Source organism: Camponotus vicinus, unplaced genomic scaffold (assembly GCF_025532165.1).
Source record: "Camponotus vicinus isolate PSW18456_S1 unplaced genomic scaffold, iyCamVici1.0 SCAF_4, whole genome shotgun sequence".
Lineage (NCBI taxonomy): Eukaryota > Metazoa > Arthropoda > Insecta > Hymenoptera > Formicidae > Camponotus > Camponotus vicinus.
In genome coordinates, this window is record NW_028141976.1 from 13,268,445 (window position 1) to 13,289,637 (window position 21,193).

At 37.3% G+C, this 21,193-nt stretch overlaps 3 protein-coding genes across 6 annotated transcripts in view; 1 reads left to right on the forward strand and 2 right to left on the reverse strand.

The window, feature by feature from the left end:
* Arm (armadillo) overlaps positions 1 to 21,193 on the reverse strand; it is a 309,699-nt gene that overhangs the window by 75,835 nt on the left and 212,671 nt on the right. The gene's annotated exons all lie outside the window — the stretch shown is intronic.
* The window catches only part of LOC145969776 (uncharacterized), a 70,071-nt gene that overhangs the window by 40,443 nt on the left and 8,435 nt on the right, over positions 1 to 21,193 (reverse strand). The window contains exon 1 of one of the 2 annotated variants that reach the window (XM_083096019.1): positions 3,244 to 3,611. The exons of the other annotated variant lie outside the window; for it this stretch is intronic. The gene's annotated coding sequence lies outside the window, so the exon portion shown is untranslated. Of the gene's footprint in view, positions 1 to 3,243; positions 3,612 to 21,193 lie in introns of those variants that run through there. 2 annotated transcript variants of the gene reach the window in all.
* The window catches only part of Tio (zinc finger domain-containing protein tiptop), a 139,214-nt gene continuing 122,148 nt past the window's right edge, over positions 4,128 to 21,193 (forward strand). Inside the window, exons 1-2 of one of the 3 annotated variants that reach the window (XM_083096010.1) lie at positions 4,128 to 4,315; positions 4,864 to 5,513. Coding sequence is in view for 1 of the 3 variants with exons in the window: in XM_083096015.1 (XP_082952141.1) it covers positions 5,474 to 5,513 (40 nt within the window). In the remaining 2 variants the exon portion in view is untranslated. Of the gene's footprint in view, positions 5,514 to 21,193 lie in introns of all 3 variants that reach the window. The other 2 variants (XM_083096009.1, XM_083096015.1) reach the window with 2 other exon arrangements.

The following is a 21,193-nucleotide window of genomic DNA, read 5'->3' on the forward strand; positions in this document are numbered from 1 at the left end:
TAGAAATTCTCTTTCCATTGAATGATATGTGCGCTGAAAATGTACAAATTCTCTTTCCATTAAATGATACGTGCGCTAATAATGTACATATTTGCTTATTTATTAATCAATCCGCCGGTTATATTGGACCGTTTTTGGAAAATTCATGCGAATTTGTATGGACTGGCAAAATTTTTTTTACATTTGTCCGATTTATGCTTCTGTATTTATTTTCTCTGATTGCATACTATTTTGTTTATCTCATGTCGCAAACTTTGTCGGCATTTGGTCAAGTTTTGTATTTAAATATAGCATAAATTTTAGTCGGGATACGATCCCTGGAAAGAGCTAGCGAATTCAGTCTGTAGCCAAGTTGCCCGATGAGAATGTCACCTAATAAACGATCTCGTAAACGTCGCATCGCGAACATCGCTGGCGTCGAATTGGCTTGATACGCGCAGAAACGGTACAACCTCTTCAACCTGTCTGCGAAAACGATGCGACTGTCGCCGAAATAGATAAAGTGCTTTTTGTAATATCCTATTTGCGCTGAATTTCAAATGATCGCAGAGACCATTTTTTTATTTACAAACATAAAATTTAAAAAATCTTAAAAATAGCTGTATTAATAGCTAAATTACTGGAAAATATTTGTCTTTCTAACGCATATTACGAAATTATAAATTAAATTTATATGAATAAAGCTTAATCAAAGAAAATTCGAAATCAAAACAAATTCTTTTTGTTTAGACCATGTTTTTCTAAAATATAGAAACTCCCATATGTATAATATATTAAAACTAAAAGAATATTCAATAAATCTTATATATATAAATTATTGATTTATATTAATATATAAATAATCAGTTATTAATTTTCTCTAGGAACTACTTTCATTTCTCACGTATAAAAAGTGCAATTACGTCACTTAATAAGAAGAATATTTGAAATTTACATATAATAATACATAATTAATCTCAATTTAGATGGCTATATGTGGATTAAAGATACTTTAAAAATTTCACACACACAGACACAAACTGCACGCATACCGACTCACACGCGCACACATATACGCACGCATGCATGCACGCGTACATCATCAATACATACATACATACATATATACCATATATACATACATATATATATATATATATATATATATATATATATATTGTATAATCCATTTATCTAATGATTATGAATGTCATGATAACATCAAGATTATGAAGTAAAAGTAATTCATGTCGTATAAATTTCCACGCAAATGTAATTCAACAAAAACCAGCATTGCATCGTTGGGAGACTGCTGTCTTACTTTGGAATGCCTCAGTCTTGGTGAAAATGAGAGTCGGCGCCATAATCGTAAACCAAAGTACATGCATACGCGCTAACGAAAAGCCCATAAGTACGGCTATGTCCTTCCATCCAGTAGGAGAAGCGCGTCAAAAAAACAAAAAGAAGAAAGAAAATGTACAAAAAAAACTCGCGGCTAGTCCCTCGTTAATATTTGATCCACGGGGCGAGTTCGCCAGAACGACAGACGGTCGCTGGTAAATTGGGCGTTGGTGCACTTTTAATTGACAGAAATGTTTAGCGATAATGAACGCGCGCCGATTGGTAGGAGCCAGGGATAAGTCGAGAGCGTATGCCGACAGTAGTGGCTTCGACGACGACGACAACGACGATAACAACGACAACGACAACAGGAGAGAAACAGCGCAGCGCCAGAGCCACGACTAGATAGAGACGCGGCAGCAGGAGCATAAACATCCTCGGCCCCCGGTGGTGGCCGCGAGGACGACAGCGGTGGCGGCAGCAACAGCGGCAGCAACGGCGGGGGTGCAGCGCGCACGTTCTGCACCGTGGGCGTAGCCATTCTGTTCCTACCACGGCGGCAAGGATGTTCTATGACGCTATAGATCATGCGGGCTCCGCCCGATGGGCGGGATGTGTCCGCCAGTTGGTACAGTTTATCCCGCAGAGCTGCCAATGTTGCCAGCGCCTCCACCGGTGCTTGCTTAAACGAGCTTCGTTGAGTTCAGAGAACGCGGGATGATCATCGAGTTCTTTGGAATTATATTTTCGGGAAAACATCTCTTAGAAAACTGAGATTCGGAAAGATTTGGAGAAAAAAACGAGTCTGAGAAAGTAAGCGATAAGAAAGAAGAAAGTGATATAATTCAAGAGTAAATAACAAAGATTCTTCCTTTAAAAATTCCTTAAAAAGTATTAATAAATATATATCTCATGAAAAGATATTGAGAATAATTGCATATTTGTATCGTTTTGTGTGATTTTGTTGTAAACTTTATGATAACTTGTCGATAATGATAACACCTATTATATATGTGACATGATGATATTTAAATTATTTAATAAGTTATAAATTATAAATATGAAAGTTTTGTAAAATTATATAAAACATTTTCCGTGAAAATTATATCCTAACAGCACACATGTCCAAAAGACGTCCAGAGGGCATTCAGAAGACTTCCAGAGGACAGCCAGAGAGGATATTTTATGTCCTATGGATGACTCCTGGACATTTTGTGGACATGTGTGCTGTTGATAGGACAATTTTGCGATTTACTGATTTATTTGTTAATAATCAACTATCGATATTTTGTCTAACATAAGGAAATATAATTTTATTCAGGATATTAAAAGTACATTAATGCATTCATTGTGAAGTATATGTGCATAATTTATAAAAAAAAGCGTTCAGAAAACTTAATGTCGTTGACAATGTAATAGCGGGTACTAACTTAATTTTCAATGTTTTGCATACAATGTAAAAATAGTTCTCTATATCTTTCTCTCTCAACTACTTAGTTTCTTACTGTACGCGCGTATATCTTAACGCGCAGTCCGCCACTTTGTATCAACTAAGTTAACACATTATATTGTCTACTATATTAATATTTAAATATGCTCGATAAGAAAGAGAGAAGGACAAAGAGAGAATGAGAGTATGAAAATGAGTAAGCGAAAAAGAGAAGAAAACAGGGAAGGAAAAAGATAGAGAGGGAGAGAAAGAAAAAACAACGTGTTGTGAAATATAATTTACGTACGTAAATATAATCTAAGAAAGAGCGCGAGCAACTTCAATACAATCAACTTTATAGCTTTATATAGCCACTGTGCAGTTTTGAGGTTAAGTTTCAAAATACTCAGAATACGCTCGACAAATCAATTTCTCAGCTTACCTATCAAACACAATGTTAGTTTGCCAACAAACGATACTGATCAAGTACTCACCCCGACTAGCAGTAGCCTTGGACTCGATTCTCTTAGCGAAAACCCCGAGAAATTCCTAGGTGTGGCTCCGCGTCGCCGTAGTACCGTAGCTCGTGCGTAACAGCGCCTCCCGCGGCAATAGTCAGAACTACCACTATACAGCGACAGAGTTACCACTACAGAGCGACATCTCCCCGTGCACCTCCCTAGCGGGCCGACAGAGTTGAGGACCCCGCCTCCTTTTCCGACCTCCCCCAGTGCGCGCGAATGCATCTATAGCTCTCATAGATCTGTGACGAACCTCTCGATCTAGTCGGCTTCTTTTTTATTCGGTATATTTTGCATAGGCCTATTAAAAACTCTAAAAACTTGTAGTTGTAGAAAAAGCAAGAAAAATGAAAAGAATTTGTCACGACGGAGAACGCGTGGGTGCCACGTCGCGGCCACGTTGCGTCGAGCAGCGCATCCACCAGCATTTGGTGCATTCGCAGACGAGAGTGGCTGGCCTTTGCGCCGTCGCTGGTGCGGCGAACCCCTCACGTCGCGTTACATCGCATCGCATCGCTTCGCATCGCATCGCATCGCATCGCATCGCGTCGCGTCGCGTCGCGTCGCGTTGCGTCGCATCGCGTCGTGTCGGCTCACATTGCGATGCGCGTGTGTGGGTAAACTGAGAACGATAGAGAACAAGGAGGCGCACGATCCCTCCTCTCCTACGATCTCGCTCATTCACTCGGTACACTTCGCGATCCCTTCCCTACCTTCCCTTCCCTTCCCTTCCCCACTTTCTCGTGGCCTCGCAGCCTCATCGTTCGCGGGCCGCGCGCTGTGGACGCGATCGCGGCCGCGGAGGAGAGAAAGAACGAGGGTGGCGAGAAGGAGAGATCGAACGAGCGCAAGTGAGACCAGCAAAGAAGAACGGACGAGCGAGGAAACGAGAACGGTCGGTGGAGGAGGCGATGGAGAGAGGAGGGAAAGAGGACTAGTACTACTCCTGGGGTCCCCCCACCACACGACCTGCCGCCGCGACGCCAGTCCGTAGTCAGTCAGCGCTGGACCGCCGCCCGCTCGATTTCGCGATCCACGAACGACGGTAGCCATTACCTCCATCTCCTCTCCGTTTCTTTTCCGTCTATCTCCCAATCTTACTGTCTCTCCCCTCTCCCTCTCCTTCTCTCTCTCTCTCTCTCTCTCTCTCTCTCTCTCTCTCTCACACTTACTCTCTCACTCTTACACTTTATCTTTCTTTCCAACACGTTTCTTTCTTTCGTTCTTTTTCATCCATCTGCTTTTTGCCATCACGTTTTCGTTTGCATTCTACATATCTATCGCGAGCGTTCTCTCTTGCTTGTTTTATCGTTGTCTATTTGGTCATCTCTTATTATCTTTCTCTTTTTTGTTTTTCATTGAAGATCTTTTGATATTCACATATGTCGCGAGGCATCGTGCGCGCGTCGCAAATCACACGTCGTGGAAAGAGATTTATCGCGCAATATTATCGGGATCCGCCGATCCATCCATAAGATAGTAGTTGGCGCGATCCCGATAGCCGTCATCGAAGACGAGCATCGTGTATTTATATCGGTGTGAACGGCAACCGCTCGGGAAAGTGACAAGAGTGAGACTAATGATTACTTGCAGGGAAAAGTGGTGAACCAGGGGTTGATGCACGATACGAGGTTTCGGTGTAGGTCGGTTCAGTATCATCAAGATTGAGGATTATCTATTCGAATTCAGTGTAATAACACCGGCAAAGGATGTAGACAATAATACAAAAGTATTAATATTCACCGCCAATACGTCGCCGCAAATCATCAGTTTCAATTGTTTTGCAATGACGAATATGAATGTGCTTGCATAAATGAGACAATCTTACGTTCTCAGTCGTACTCTCAAAGATTTATGTGACGAATGTGTTATTATTTCATTTTGCCATCGATTCCATAAATGCATAGATGTCATGAACTCCGAATAGAATGACGACGATCGTGACAAATGCATTGCTGATGACAAGCGGGTTGTTGGCGAGCACGATGAGGTAGTGATTATCGGGACACGTGCCGATTGGATAACTGCAAGTGTTGTAACGGAAAAGAAAGTAGACACTATCCCAGATAGTCCTGGGGGAAGATATTTCAAGGATACTGTTCGGTGTTTTCGACCGCTTGACTTTTCGGGGACCAACTAATTGCAGTCAAGGCAAAGAGAACTGGAGGCCGCACGGATATCCGAACATTTCCGAAGGACGCAGATGCCCCGAAGGAAACAGCACGCACCGCAACGTATGAAATGTGAGTCGACAAAAATTAACGCAAGTTTAGCGGCGACGGTGAAACGCGAAAGTTTGTCGATTGATGAGAAGCGATCGAACAAGCGGCAAAGTTTCCCTGAATTTTTCTCCTCGAGTTGATCGAAAAACTACACTTTTTGCAAACCGAAAGACTCATTAATCATCTAAATTTTTAATGGCATTTATATATATATATGTACTTTTCACATTTTTTTACGGAAAAGTAACTGAAACAAGTTAATGTTGTGACTTCGATCGAGAGGCCGGCATTCCACCGTCGCTGATTCGTCAACAAACTCGCGGAGCCACGTGGAATGCCACGTGGAATGCGGCCTGATTTCGGTGGTAATCGTGCTGAATTTTATATACGGGATTATTCGTTTATTTTCTCCCGACACGATCTATGCTATGCTTGAGAGAATAGTTGACGCGTATGCAAATTTAATCGATCAATGAAACGGCAAGTTTGATTCGACTATTACTCAACAATCGTCACCAGGAGCCGGGATAAACCTCGATTAATACCGCAACGATTTACTGCATTTCTGTAGCGCGTATTTATGGATTAATTAAAATATAGAAAATGTCTAGGCGATCGTAAGAGAGTTTTAGTAAAGTTGTAGTGTCTTTTACTATCAGTCTTTTAACGTTCACGCGTTCTTTGCTACCGGAATTCCCAAGTTACATTATTATATCACTGTCGTATACTGTGGATTATTACGTAGAAAACTTTTAATATGAGATTTAAACAAACACAGAGAATGCTTTTTTTGATGAAGCAAAATTTACATCTTGTCAATACGCATTCAATGTAAAAAGTTTGAAATAATTGATTTTACTTTTCTAAACTATTTTTCTTTCTCTCTCTTCGATATAGTTTACCTAAATATTTTTATAAAAATATGTCAACATGACATAATCGTATGTGTATAACAGTTGAATAATTGAAGTATATGATATAGATATGTATACATATATGTGACGCATTAATATGCGAGTTCATAAAACTAGATTTTTAGAAATATTTAAAATAGAAATTATATTGAATTATTAACAAAATTTCTTAGACATTATTTTTGCAGATTTTATAATCTTATGCAACACATGTAAAAAAATATACAATTTCAGAAAAATAAAATTATATATTGCTTGACGAGATTAATATAATAATCATATTATTTTTTTTATATTAAATGTACTAATTTTTCACAGAGAATCAAATAACAAAAAAAGAGAGAGAGAGTTATTAATATATATTTATTATCATATATATTTTTAGACAAAAAGTATTTATTTTAATTATATATATATATATTATCGTTTCTAATTATAATCTTTTTTCATAAGATTTGTAAATTTTAATGTGTTAAATAAAGCTGCTATTTTATTAGAAAATAAATAGTTGAATAAGTTTCTCTATTACTTTATAATATAACATTTTATAACATTTTTTTTCTCATTTCTCTTTCTTTCTCTTTCTCTCTCTAACACATTGATTATTCTAATAAAATTACTTACAGTTAATAAAACTGAAGAAAAACGTGCTAAAATAGCTCGAATGTTCTTTGATTTTTACATTCTTTAAGAAAATAGTACATAAAATATTTGCACTAATTTTTCGCGATATATTAAAGAATGTATTTTTCTTTTTGCAAATATTCTATGTATTACTTTCTTAAAAAACGTAACATTTAAAGAATATTAAGATTTTTTTAGCACGCCTCAATTTTCTCAAGTTTTACTAGCTATCGGCAATCACATATATGTATAAAATCCGTTCTTATACTCCGTTTGAAAATTGTAAATGAATAAAAAGTCATGCAACGCGTTCGCAGATTAATAGAGCTTCTTTACTTTAATACGTTTAACCATTTTTAAAGAAAAGGCTGAAATTGATCTATCTGCATCTGCGTTGGGTAAGATCGAAGATGAACCGAAGGCGAGCACGCCATTACGTTGAATCTCCCGACAGATGGGCAGAACAGTCGAGAGGCCGCGTTCAGGCCGAGGCGATTTGTGCGTTTGAGGCCGTGACGCGCGCCATGCTGCCTTTCCCACGTGGGGAGTCATGAGGCGTAAACAAACTCGCCCCCGGTAGTGAAGGGAAGCCATCTTGGTGAAGTTCTCTGCCGGAAACATTTACAATTCACTCAACTTACCTTACCGAAACTCGGCCAAGCGCCGATAAATCTGGTGCGCGCGAGACGCGGATATCTCGCGCACGTACCTCGGTGCGATATCCCGTATAAATTTGCGGCGGTACACGGATTTTCATTGCCGCGTGTGCTACGATTTTTCGCTGATTTCGACTCCTTTAATAGCATCGAGTAATTTCTCGTCAAAGCATGAATGTTATAATTAATTACTGAAAGTTGATTTCAAAGGAAATCTGTTGCTCATTTGGGGTAGTTATTTTGAATTTCTTTAGCCCGACTAAAATATATATAACTATAAAATAAAATGTACTACAATATATGTATATGTTGTATTTATATTTCTTCTTCCTATACTCTTTCTTCATAATCACTTTGAGAATTTTTCTATTAAGTTTTATATACATGCGCATTGATTCTCTCTTTCTCTTTCTCTCTACCTTTTCCTTTTCTCTCATTACTGTTATATTATATCGAAAAATATAAGAATATTAATTTTTTTAAATGTAGAAAAATAAAACTGTTAAAATTATTTTGTTCAGACGAAATAATATGTATATAACTATTATAAACGCATGTATCTGTAAATAATTAAAAGATATATATACGTTTCAAAATTGTAAGAACCACTAATGAAAACTTATGATATTTATCTATAAATCAGTATATTTTATGTATATAATCTATATGCATTAATGCATTATATTATCTTTTTTAAATATAACTATAATGTGCTGATTATTACACGGTACATTGGTTTTGACAAATACATCTCCTTCAAAATCAAATGGATTTTCATCATTATTTAGTAATTATTTTCCAATATAAGTATGTAATTACAACAAAGATTCATTTTCACGTATTTATATATTAAACTATCATATTTTAAAATTCTACGAGTTGCTAATCAACATATTATCTGGAACCGGAAACGAAAGTTTCTAACCATGCGAAACACGATGAAGCCATCAGCGAAAGTAAACGTGTGAGGGATAAGAAACAACAAAATATAGCCTGCAGGGTCGGACGCGACTAATTTCTCCGCTTAATTTATGATATTCTAGTGAAAGGATCTATAAAATACCATGATTTCTATGACTCGATCCATCGACTATCAATCGTATGATCACATTGTGCTGTCAATAAGCTTAAGCCTGCAATTTAATTAGCAGTATATTATGGAGGAACGATCATCGTACTCTTACTGTTGTTTTAACTTGTGTGACCAAAAATAACATGGTAAAATTTCCTATTATTTCATTTAAATAAAACTAACAATAAATATATATTACGACCGTGATATATTGTTATTATAGTGTAGTAGTAGTGTAGCATTGTTATTATAATATAGTAATGCACTGTAACGGTAAAAATTTACAATTCAATATAAGCACATTTTTGTATTTATCTTTTATAGTGGATTTATCCGGAAGAATAACTGTAGTTTCTTTCCTTTCCTTTTCTTTCCCTTTTTAGAAAACTAAAGGCCATAGGAAAAAATTAAGCATTCTCGGAGAAAATCCGAGAAGCTACAGGTAAATTTTCGTCTATAGATTTATGAATTCCGTGAATACCGATCCTTTTGGATCGCAAAATATACTCCTGGACAAAATTAACGCATAATTTTTTTTCACTTTTTCTTTAAAAGCTGACATTTAAATTTTAACGAAAAATTTTAAAGAAAAAGTGAAAAAAAAAATTATGCGTTAATTTTGTCCAGAAGTATATTATCAGTGATGCAAATATTATTTGCAAAAACACAGTTTGCTAATAATAAGTGATGAAAAAAGGCTATTTTTTCACTTTAAAGGCTATTTATTACTTTTTATTATTTTTTCTAATTTCCTCCTTGCAACTATTATATTATTTTATATAAGATTGGAGATACTTTTTATCAATGATTTTCCGATAGATATAATAGCTATTTTAATCAAATCACTATAAAATTTCTTAAATAAAATGTCTTGAGCCGTTTTAATAAAATTTAATTTATAAAAAATGGCAATTTTTATATTACTGCAAATTTGTATATATCATAATATTAATTACTTAACATTAATATTGTTAGTAATTAAGCTATCATTAATCTACACTTATTCGGTTTAGTATATTACAGTTATATATATAATCTACAGCTATGGCTTTTTTGCGATTCCTCGAAACTAATATCAGCCTTAGAAATTTTTAACATTTTCTACGTTTTGTGTCTGCCAAGTCTTATAGTGATAGAGATATACAACATTTACTAACATTCCTATTCAATGCAACAGGTGTAGCTTCGATGCATCCTTCGGGCCATAATCGAAATTTACATTATTAGTCATGCTTTTATTGATTGCTGCGTAAAAAATATCGTATCTTGCCGATTCTCGAAAATAATATAATATATGAAAAATGTGAAAAACGTTTGTTAAGATTTTATTTTATTTTTTTTTCATTCCATGTCTCTGTCGAATGCGACATTAAAATTATCAATTTCACGCTAAATTCCGAAAAAAAAAGTCATTGGAAGATACTAATTGTAAGTGGCCTTCTTTTGCGATCTCTTCGTCTCATCCTTATTCATAAAAAAATGAAGTATATGCTTGCATATCCACGCACTTGCGTTGTTCTCGGACAATTTCAACGTATATGAAATTACAAAGTTGAAGACAGCGACTACATGGTACGATACAGCAACGAAAATTGCTTACAATGTACAGCAAAATGGAGATAAAATAAAGATGATTGATTTGCCGACACGCCGTATTTATTAAATATACTAAAGTCCTTGGATTTCAATTATATTTAAAGCGTCTCGTCGCCACTATTATTTATTATATTTTCGTCCTCTTCTTTTTCTCTCTCTTTTTCTCAGCAAAACAATTGATTTTCGACTATTCCTGAAAAAGCAACATTACATCGGATTTAAAAGACCTACGAGACGTATCGATCTTCTGTATATAACCGCGGGCAAACTAGTCTGAAATCTTGTCAGTGGTCTACACTCAAAGTTCGTGTCTTTTTTTTTTGCAATTTTAATGAGACGCACTCCGGCTCACCCGATGCGAATAAATTAGGTATTTCCGAATAAATATTATATCTGTCACGTTCTTGATTGGATATATCTGGCTGATATCTTTTTGTTATTATTCTCGCATTTAAAAAAATCTAAAAATACTACGAGGTAAATGTCGCTGACGTGTCTTAAATTAATGGATCTTTTACAAATTTTCTCTTTCAGATTTATTTAATATTAAAATAATTATTTTTAATCTTAAGAGATAGAAAAGAAATCTATTTTTAAGCACTTATTTCCTAGATTTGTATATTTTATATTTTGACCACTATAAAATTATATAAATATTTTACATTTTGATCATTATAAAATTATATAAATATAAAGAGAAAGTATTATAATATTACATGTTTGTTTTTCAAACGGATATTGCTAATCCAAGTGCATCAGAAAAATTAATTCTATCGGAATCCGTATAAATTTATTTCACGCGAGCACAAATTATTCGGTATCATATTTCACAATAGTTTCTAATAGTGTAGCTAATGGACGCGCTAAAACAATAAAATTAGCAAGTACCTCTAAATAGCCGATTATTCTAACGGAATATTTATTGAACGAAATATATTCTTAGTATTTTCTAAAACCTTTTATTAATTCCTCATCGAGATCCTATATATTGATTTTTTATATAAAAATGTTTATAAAAGAACATATGTCATAGTATAAAATTTCACACAGTAACAGTAAAGAATTTCTAATAATAAAATAAACTTTTACAAAAAATTGTAACAAAAGTAAACATGACAGAATTTTCATTTTACAATCAAATGATTTATATGACATGTAATTATTATTATTCAAATATAATATAATTACGTATGGTGTATGTTTGTATATGATAAAAATAAACGTCTTTAGCGTTAACGCATGGCAATGTTCCCGAAAATTTCTGCGTTAAAAAGTTACAGATGCGTGAGGTCCACTCACGAAAAAGTTTTTGAGAAAAAGTTTTCCTGTATTGCATTCCATTTACGTTTACCTGAAGTAAAACGCTATGAAATGTGCCATTAAAGTTTCATAGCAAAGCCCAGTCGTGAAAACATTGAATCGTGTGTGTACATGTATCTATGCGCTTTCGTTTTCGAAAAAAGAAATTTTACTAGCGATTCTGATAGAAATCACCGGCTATCTATAACGAGAGATACCTATTCCGTAACTTTCATCTCAAACAATGCATTTTTGCTCTATAGGATACCCGCAGCCATAAATCCTTCAATCCAATGAAAGAACACTATATCTTTCGATGGTAGGAATTTTGGACACGATCTAAAAAGAATTGATTATATTTTAGCTTAAAATGTTTTCTTTTCGCAACGGATGAAATCTAAATAGACAATTTCCATGTTCAAGAGATATGATCAATTTTATAATATTCTTTATAACTGGTAGATATTGATATTAATCATTTGAAAGTCGATGGACATGTCTAGTATAATCTTAATAAAGCAATCTCGCGTGATTTAATTATGGCTATAATATTTTATTACTCCCTGATACTTGCAATTTCACAATCCAGCAAATAAAATAATTAAAAGTGCATCGATAAAAATAATATGCACAATATCTTAAATATTAAATATATTTTAAACCATGATATTTTGAATTCTTATATAGAATATGAATCAAGAATATTATATATAATTTCTAAAAATTTTCCTCTTTTAGAATATTACAATTTATATAATTTTATATAAATGTTATGCACTGTAGCTTGATAATTAAGATCAACATAAAGTTTATGTATATTTGTTATTTTTTAAAGTAGTCTTAATTCTTACATAATAATTCAAAATATTAGCATTTAAAAATTCTAATGAAATTTACTAAAATATTGCAACGAACATATGTATATATAATGATTATATTTTTTAATATAACGTGAAAATGTTTTTATGTAAAAGCATTTTATGTATGCGCAATAAATGTGTGAAAATAATACTTTTGTGTGCAATGATATTATATCATATCATATAATAACACAAATAAGATGGCAATGGATCGAGGAATGAAATAATTTTTTGCGAGAGACGAATGTGCCGTTAGATACGTTCAGTTACCGCTGCAATCATATACTTTTATACGCGCGCTGGCAGAAGCTGGTTCTTGAGATTTTTGCGCGAACGAACACGAAAGAAATGATGACGAATGGAAGAGCTATCTTCGGCAGATATTAAAGACATATCCGCGTGCGAAACGATTCGATGCTTAGATTTCCGCGTTATGCGCATACATCAAGCGTGGAGTCAGCTTTCTAATCGGCTCCCATTATTTCCGGTGATCATGATTTACACGCAATGCTGCATCGACGAGCAAATACACCGAATGCAGTATATCTCGAGATAAATGAGACTTCGCTCAAGAATTTTGTGTTTTTCGTTTTGCAATCTTTGGCCACGACGATATCTCGCGACTAACATTTGAATTTGCTCTTATGCAAATGGTAAGTATGATCGATAATGACCATTCAAGAATTCATGCAACAAAAACAGATACTTTACAATTTTCATTACGTCTTTATACAGAATCGGGTCATCTGGTACATGTTTATTTAAACCACATGTCGTTTACCATGTTTATTGATAGAATCTCTGAAGAGTAATTGACAGACTAATGTATCTCTTAAATCTTATTTATATACAGTATGCAGATTTTGAACGCTAGACGGGGATTTAATTCTTATTTCAAAAAAAATTAGATTACATAATTTTAAATATTTTAACATTGTACGTTATATCATTTCATATTTTTAATAACGATAGAAACATATCAAATTTTTATTCAATCGACTTTTTATAAAAAATAAACTAAACAAGCTTAAAATAAAAATGTAGAAATTAAACACGATGCAATTTACACATTTGATAAATTATTTATGCAAACTGTTTATTGTTTTAGTGTAATTCTATTTTGAAATGTATTTATATGAAATGGGAAATTATGAATTGTAAGTCATATAAAAAAATCTTAATAATTTAGAAATACTACATTATAACGATAAACTATATACAATGAAAAGATTGCAAAATTATATAATTTCTTTTATACAAATTATCCGAGATATATATATATAAAATAAGATACTGTTAAGATACTGTTTCATTTAATCCCGATTATTTAATTCCGATGAAGAAACCAAATCGTTACTATTCTACAAGTTTTCTAAAATTTCGGGTTAAAAGTATAGTCGCCAAGTGAATGGCCTCACGCGACGTTAGCGTTATAAACTTCAACGTCAACTCGAAGAGCGCGGATGCTCGTCGTCAATATCTCTGTTCGAGATGAGTCATTTAACGGCGCGACACTTTTCGTCGTCTCGCATGCGCACCCTATTTTTGAGACTCTCGTAAAATACGCCGTTTTCGTATTCGACCGATCCGTCTCCCGATTTACACTGTCGTAGACGACACTGCCGTACCATCTTTCTCTCTTTCTAAGCGGCACTAATAAATTAGCCAGAGAAAAAGACGACCTCGTGACAGATGTCCGATGGCTGCCATAAAGGAACTGCTGGCGACGCTCACGGATGATGGTGAGCGCACATCAAAGCGCATCCATGCGACCTCATGCCGATCCGTACCGACCCATAGTTTTATATTTACCCAGTGATTTGTTGCTTTTCGCCATTCGATTGACGAGTCTCCGTCTCGAGAAGTACGCTACTTGTCAAAAGAGAACGTCGAAATAAATGCTTCCCTCTTACAGTATAGACCCAAGGAAAATACAGAATTTCGACTTTCACGCAATCAGGAGCTAAACGTGTACATCATTTTATAGAATAGTCTATTTTTATCGATCCAAAAACTTTTTTCCTACAAATGATTTTTCCTTTCATTTCCATCTAATATGAGAAATAATTAAAATAATTAAAAGATTTTCCACCCTATCCTCGTAACGATGACTAAAGGTTCACGTAAGCCGTGCCGCCCGATACGTTGAAAGCAAACGTTATCAGCGGCCATTCCTCCAGGCCCCAGGCCGCGAACGAATGCGTTGATCACTGGACGAGAATGCGCCGGTATTCTGGCGTAAGAGTCGACAGGCCGCGCTACTCCGAAACGACCCACCGTTCGAGCGCGCCGGCAAGCGCACGCTTAAGTGACTTTCGGTGTTTGGCCTTTGCACGCGGCGAGAGGCTTTTGCCTTCGCGACAAGTCCCGCGGCGCAGCCGGCCACGGAAGAAGTACATAGATGGAAGGCGACAGTGCCGCGTTGGTTCTTTCTCCTTCTTTCTCCTCGCTCCGCTGCTCCCTTCCTCGCGGCTCGTGTGCCACCCCGCGCCCACCGTGCGCCGCGCACCGTAATTCAACGCTACCAGCAGATAGCTAAATCACAACGACAAACCGCCGGTAAATGCGCGAAACGAGACGAGCTGCCCGCAAGACGAGCGATACGCTACAAACTAGAGAGCGACCGTGTTTCATATTTTTTTTGTCACTCTCTCAGAGTTTGGGCAAAATTAAAAAATTCAAAAATTCAAAAATTGGGTCTAAAATCGTATTACGGTACGCGAGAAATACGCGTGAAACTAGCGAAGACTAGTACCATCTAGTCGTTAGAAATTCTCGCGAGTGGAAGGAGGTCCGGTCCGTCAAAGGCAGTCGCGTGTAAAATACCCGACATACGCATAGTCGCAAATTGTCCCGTATTTTTCTATCCATTAAAGCACCTTTAAATTCTACTAAACTGTTAAACGAACTAAACGAGACGATTTGTCATTTCTGTCGGCCTCTAATATATGATAGAATTCGTAAATATGATACAAAATTGCAAAATTTCAAACTTTTCACAATAATCATATAAATAGCATTAAAAAGCGTCGCGTGCAATGTGTATAAAAATATATATAATTTATTAATATAAATCTAAATAATATATTTTAAATGTAAAAAATTTGAAATTATTTATTTAATATTTAAGTGAAAAAAGAGAAATGTCGTATAGAAGATGTTGTCAAGTTTATGGTTAAAACATTTGGATACCCTGTCGGAGCGATGCGCGAAACGTGTGGCTCGCGATGTGGGGTGAGGTAGGGGAGTAGCGAGAGAGTACGAATAGGAGTACGTTGGAGAGAAGAGCGGAGGAGTTGGTTGGAGCGACGGAGGTGGGAAGCGAGCCGCCGCACGTCGGTGGTTTCCTCGAGATAAACTTCACAGACGAGCAGACGCACGATCAGCACGCACGCACCAACCCACCTCTAACGATAAGTCGCCGCGTCCGACAAAGCGCGTTCTAGGTATCCTACATCTGGAGGTGAGCGGCTTTTGAGAGTAATTGCATTTGACATTCCCACCGGAACCCACGTGTCTAAGGACTCATTGTCTATCGGACGCGATGTCGGCTCGATAAAACTCCAAATTCTTCTATCGCGCAATTTGTTTTTTCGTATAAGATAAAAACGGAAAAATAATTTTAAAGGAAACTCTGTGTTTTATATCTTCTTTTTGTGCAATGTTTTGTTGCGATATATTTAATTTTTATATCGTTTTATGTGATTTAATGTAACGAATCGTGAAAATTTGTAAAAGCTTTACACTTTATCACGACAATGATAAAGTGTACGACTGAATAATGACGATTCAGATTTCTTGATATTATACTTTTTAATAGAGGAGCTATCTTTTTGATACATGATAATTATTACGCGCGCTAATAATTTTTTTTAATTGTAACAGTTGTTTCAAATATAAAACTGGCTCGCTTGATTTCTCTATTGAATTGGTCACAAAACAACGATACTTTATGTCTCGTCATTTTGTCTCGTAGCAATATTTTCGCTAGCAATGCAAATTCGCAAAATTGTTAAATAATTAAAAATTGATAAGAAAGCGCGACATTAAAAATGTTTATCGAAAGCTCTTACTCTCTTTCTCGCTAGAGAAAGATCCACTCATCTCTGTCAGGACGACATTCACCGAGAGTGGGAGACAGCGAAGGAGGGAAAGAGAGCCACGCAAGTCAAAACCCGTAAATGTGAACCCCTACGGGTAGTCCGAAGGGTGAAACGTCTCGCGCGCAAAGTATGCTTCGCACACATTGCACGCATACACAGCCACGTTATCGCATACAAGGTGTATTTGAGAATTTTCAGAATAATGGGTTAAACGAAACAATAGTAAAACTTTATTAACATTTTTTTATTTTTTATTTTAATGTTTGTGATAAAATGAACCTGAAAAAATATTAATTTTTATAGCGTGCATAATTTTTTTTATACTAAAAGAGATGTGTAATTTTATATCAATTGTAAGAAGTAAATTAAAGGAAATCATAATGAATGAATATAATTCTACTATATATATTTTGAAAATCTCGTATATATAAATATAAGAAATTTGCAATGTATGTAATATTAAACAAGTGGAAACATTTATTTAATTGAATCTTGGCAAAAAAATATCGCAAAATAAATCTGGGATCGGATGCATCTTTTATTAATACGCCCCGCGAGAAATTACGCGAGAGTGGAATCGAATAAATAAGCAAAACGCGACCGCTATAGATGCGTTCGGTCGTATATGATTTTCGCCGCGCAAACTGGACGCGACTCGTTCAACACCTTACACGCCTCGCACACCTTATACGACACGCGTGTCGCGGCAACATCACACATCGACGTGACGGCAGGGGCCGAACAGCCTCGGCCGTGTACACGTACAATCTAGATACTGTTTCGCGCGCGAAGGCGAGGAGGCGAGGAGGCGAGGAGGCGAGGAGGCCCCGAAGGGGAAGTAAGCGGTATCTCCGCCACCCTCTTAGGGGGCGACCCACCCCGCCAGCTCGCTCCTCCAGAAGCCGGTGGACGAAAGAGGGGCGCCGCGGGATGCGGGGCAAGGAGGGAGGGCTTCTCCGTCCGTCTCGTCTCGACTCGTCTCGCGTGACGGCCTCGTCAGCCGTCAGCCAAGCTCCGTCCGGATCGATACGCCTGCCACCCTTACGACCCCAACTTCCTCCACCTTCTACTGCGAAAAGCAATGCACCTACCGCCCCCGCGGCCTCCCGTCCTCCTCCGTTCGCCCCGACGCTCTCTCACCTCCTCCGCGCGAGCCTTCTCTCCCTCGCCGCTTCCTCCTCTCGCTTTGGCTGCTGCCTCCTGCCAGCGCGCGCTGAGTCTAGTTGAGTCGAGTTGAGCCACCGGCCGGGTCAGAAGACGTCTGCTGCCCGGGCGAGCGACAGCTACCCCCCTGTCCCACCCCCGGGGACCCCTCCCTTCCTCCCCCCGCCCCGGGTTCGGCCACCCAAACACCCCCATTTTACCACCCTCTCCTCGTCCACCTTCGACCAAGCACCCCCGCTCTTACCCCGCGACCCCCCCGGCCGTCCTCCACGACTCCATTCTACCGCGACGTGCCGCGAGATGGACAGCCTCGCCTCCACGTCGAATCCGCACTATACACGTATACACGGACGTATTCTCACGTATATACGCGTATCGCGTGTATCGCGTCTCGATGTTGGTCGAACCGCTACCGACGTTCTCTACGACCGTCCCTCCCGTCTACCCCTTCTCGTTTTCCTTCCTACGAACGCGCGTATCTCGAGTCCGCACTTTTCGCGAGTAGCGAGTATTCCCTCGGTATCGAGCGGGCTCTCTCTCTCTCTCTCTCTCTCTCTCTTCTCTCGCAACGCTGCCGGAAACCATCGCCGCGTCATCGGTGCCGCGGCTCGGATGGACAATGGGTTCAACGGACGGTCGTCTACTTTTCGTGGACCGAAACGTCGTTGACGCTCCGTCAACCTTCTTCCGCAGCGTTGTCTTTTCAGAGCTCGCGTAAATGCGTATTTTAGGAATTGCCGTCTATTCGCGACTGCACGAACGCGATCGATCGAGAGCATTTGGTTCGTTTCTTTCTTATATCGCCTTATTTCACTTTTACTACATCTACTAGGTCGCGATAGAGAGACCGAATACCATCATATATGTCACGAGAATATGAAAATCTACGGTACATTACGTATATATGTATGGTAAATGTGTGTGCATAATTATTTATTTAACAAATGTCCAAAATTTAGTAAATTGATAAATTTTCTCGTTATATTATATTGTAATAATTAAAAGCTATATACATGTAATTAAATTAAACTAGTTGTATATATTAAAATCTCAAGTCTTTATTTTCGATCGATATTTTCGATATTTATTAAAGCAATATTTAACGATCATGAATTTTCTGAGCTTTTTTCTTCTTTTTCAATGCCGGGTATATATGCAGATTTTATAAAGCGTAGTTGGTAATGGAAATATTAAATTCACATTTGCAACTAACTCTTTTGATATATACGCCGAGATGTTATAATTCTTCATTAAATACATACATGTATTTAATACGAGAGCCTTCGATTCTTCACTTAGTTTTAAGATGTAGATCTTTAACTCTGCTCTGAGAATATACGATGAGAGACTAAATTATACATACATATGCACAAAATATAGGTAAATGCTGGAAATAATCGTCTCTTTATATAGACAAACTGGACGATTGATGGCTCGATATACTCTTGGTAGAAAAGATAAATAAAATATAAGTAAAGTTTATTCCAGTGTTGCGCGATTTCAAAGCGAATGGATGGAAAATATTTGTGAAAATGTATAAGCAAATAGAAATCTGTCGTGCGTTAAGCAAACGTGATTATTGCCGCGGGCTTATAATCGCTCGTGCTTCTCGAGACAATGTATGCGACAATGGATGCGAGCTCTTCGCCAAAAGTAATTAAAATTATTCCAACTTTCTTTTTTATTCTTGTAATATTGAAACCACATCGTTAGAAAGCACCATTTCCTATCTTCGATTTCTTTCCTGTCGAGCACCTCCTCTGTGTAAAGACAAAGATCCCCGATAATGAATCATTAGTAGTCGAGAGTCAATCGAAGATTAATTAATCGTTCGGATTCGAGAGCCAATTAAAGTTTCCTCGACAACAAACCCAAGCCGGTCGCAGCTACTGGACGGTATAATGTGCCCCCGTATAGATTCTCGCTTGTGTTTCTCACTTTATTCCTTCGTTTCCGGTTCGCGTTCGCGCGAATTTATAATGACGCCGAGCTTAATACCGGCAATTAAGATCCTTCGATCTCAAACTCCAAACATCTTTGGCCAAGATTTGCGTTTATGATCTATGCATCCATGCAAAATGCTCTTTGCTATTGATTTAATATTCTATCGCGATACAATATTACGCTGGATTTTATTAAATCAATTATAACTACGATATAAACGAACAAATTAATAATTTTTTAATACGCGACGTGTGTATCTTCTTCGCGACTACTTTTTTAATCATCAGCGGTATGTCGATCATGTCGCACAATATACCAAAATTGGCCAAAAACATAAGAAATAACGAGCATTCCATCTCGCCAAACTCGTCCTACATTCTCATGGAAGGGAATAATCGCGCAAAATTAATACCGGCTTGCCGCATGCTTTTTAGGCATACAAAATATAACTAACGATTAAAAAATATTACACGACAGCAAATTCAACCGACAATGAGTTCTGGCTGCGAATTTAGAGGAGCACGATGCGACGAAGCGAAATAATGGAGAAAGAACGGAAGAGAAGCGTGAAAAGAGAGAGGCGGTATGAAGAGTGGAATATATTTGGCACGTTGACAGTTCGGCGCACTTGTCGCTTTTCCTGTTGAAGAGCAAGACTGGTGGCAGGGTGGCGGACACGGCTGGCGATTGACAGTGACGCGAAGCGACGTTGCGCGCTTAGCCAGCGCACGTGTAAGCGTGTCTCGAGCGTGTAACGATGACGATCGCGCAGACACCGCCAATCAATCAGCTCATTACACCAATTCAATCGACGTCGGCCGACCCTGACGTCGACCGACCGCTCGATAATCGTCGCACTTGCCTCTTCTCCGACTCCTGGATTTCTCACGTTGCTTTTCAGGTTAAATTTGTCGTCCAATTGTGTTACCTCGCGCGTTTCAAAGATTTCACGAATTACTCGTGCGCATAGTTTGTAGTCCTTGATAACGTGTACATATACATATACGGGGTGTCCCTAACGCTTGATATTTTAAAGGCAGATTCTCTGGCCAATTTAAAAACGATTTTTCCTCAGCGAAAATGTCGAGGGAGATCATTATTTTTTGCATATTCCTAATTTTTGTCATCATGTATCTTTCTAACTAAGCCTTAAATTAAAATTCTATTAAAGTAAACTCTACCTAAAATTAACTAAAGAATGTGACTTTATTAATATTTTATTCCCATAAGCTTTAATTTGCGAAAAACCCTTTATTTTCAATCGTTTATAACTCGAAAACTATTAGTGCCGCGACATTTTCGCTGAGGAAAAATCGTTTTTAAATTGGCCAGAGAATCTGCCTTTAAAATATCAAGCGTTAGTTTCGGGACACCCTGTATATAATATTCATTTTACAGGTATTTTTTTTATAAAGATACGAGTTTACTTTGAATAAAAAGATTCATTGCTAATTACATTTGGTTTTTAA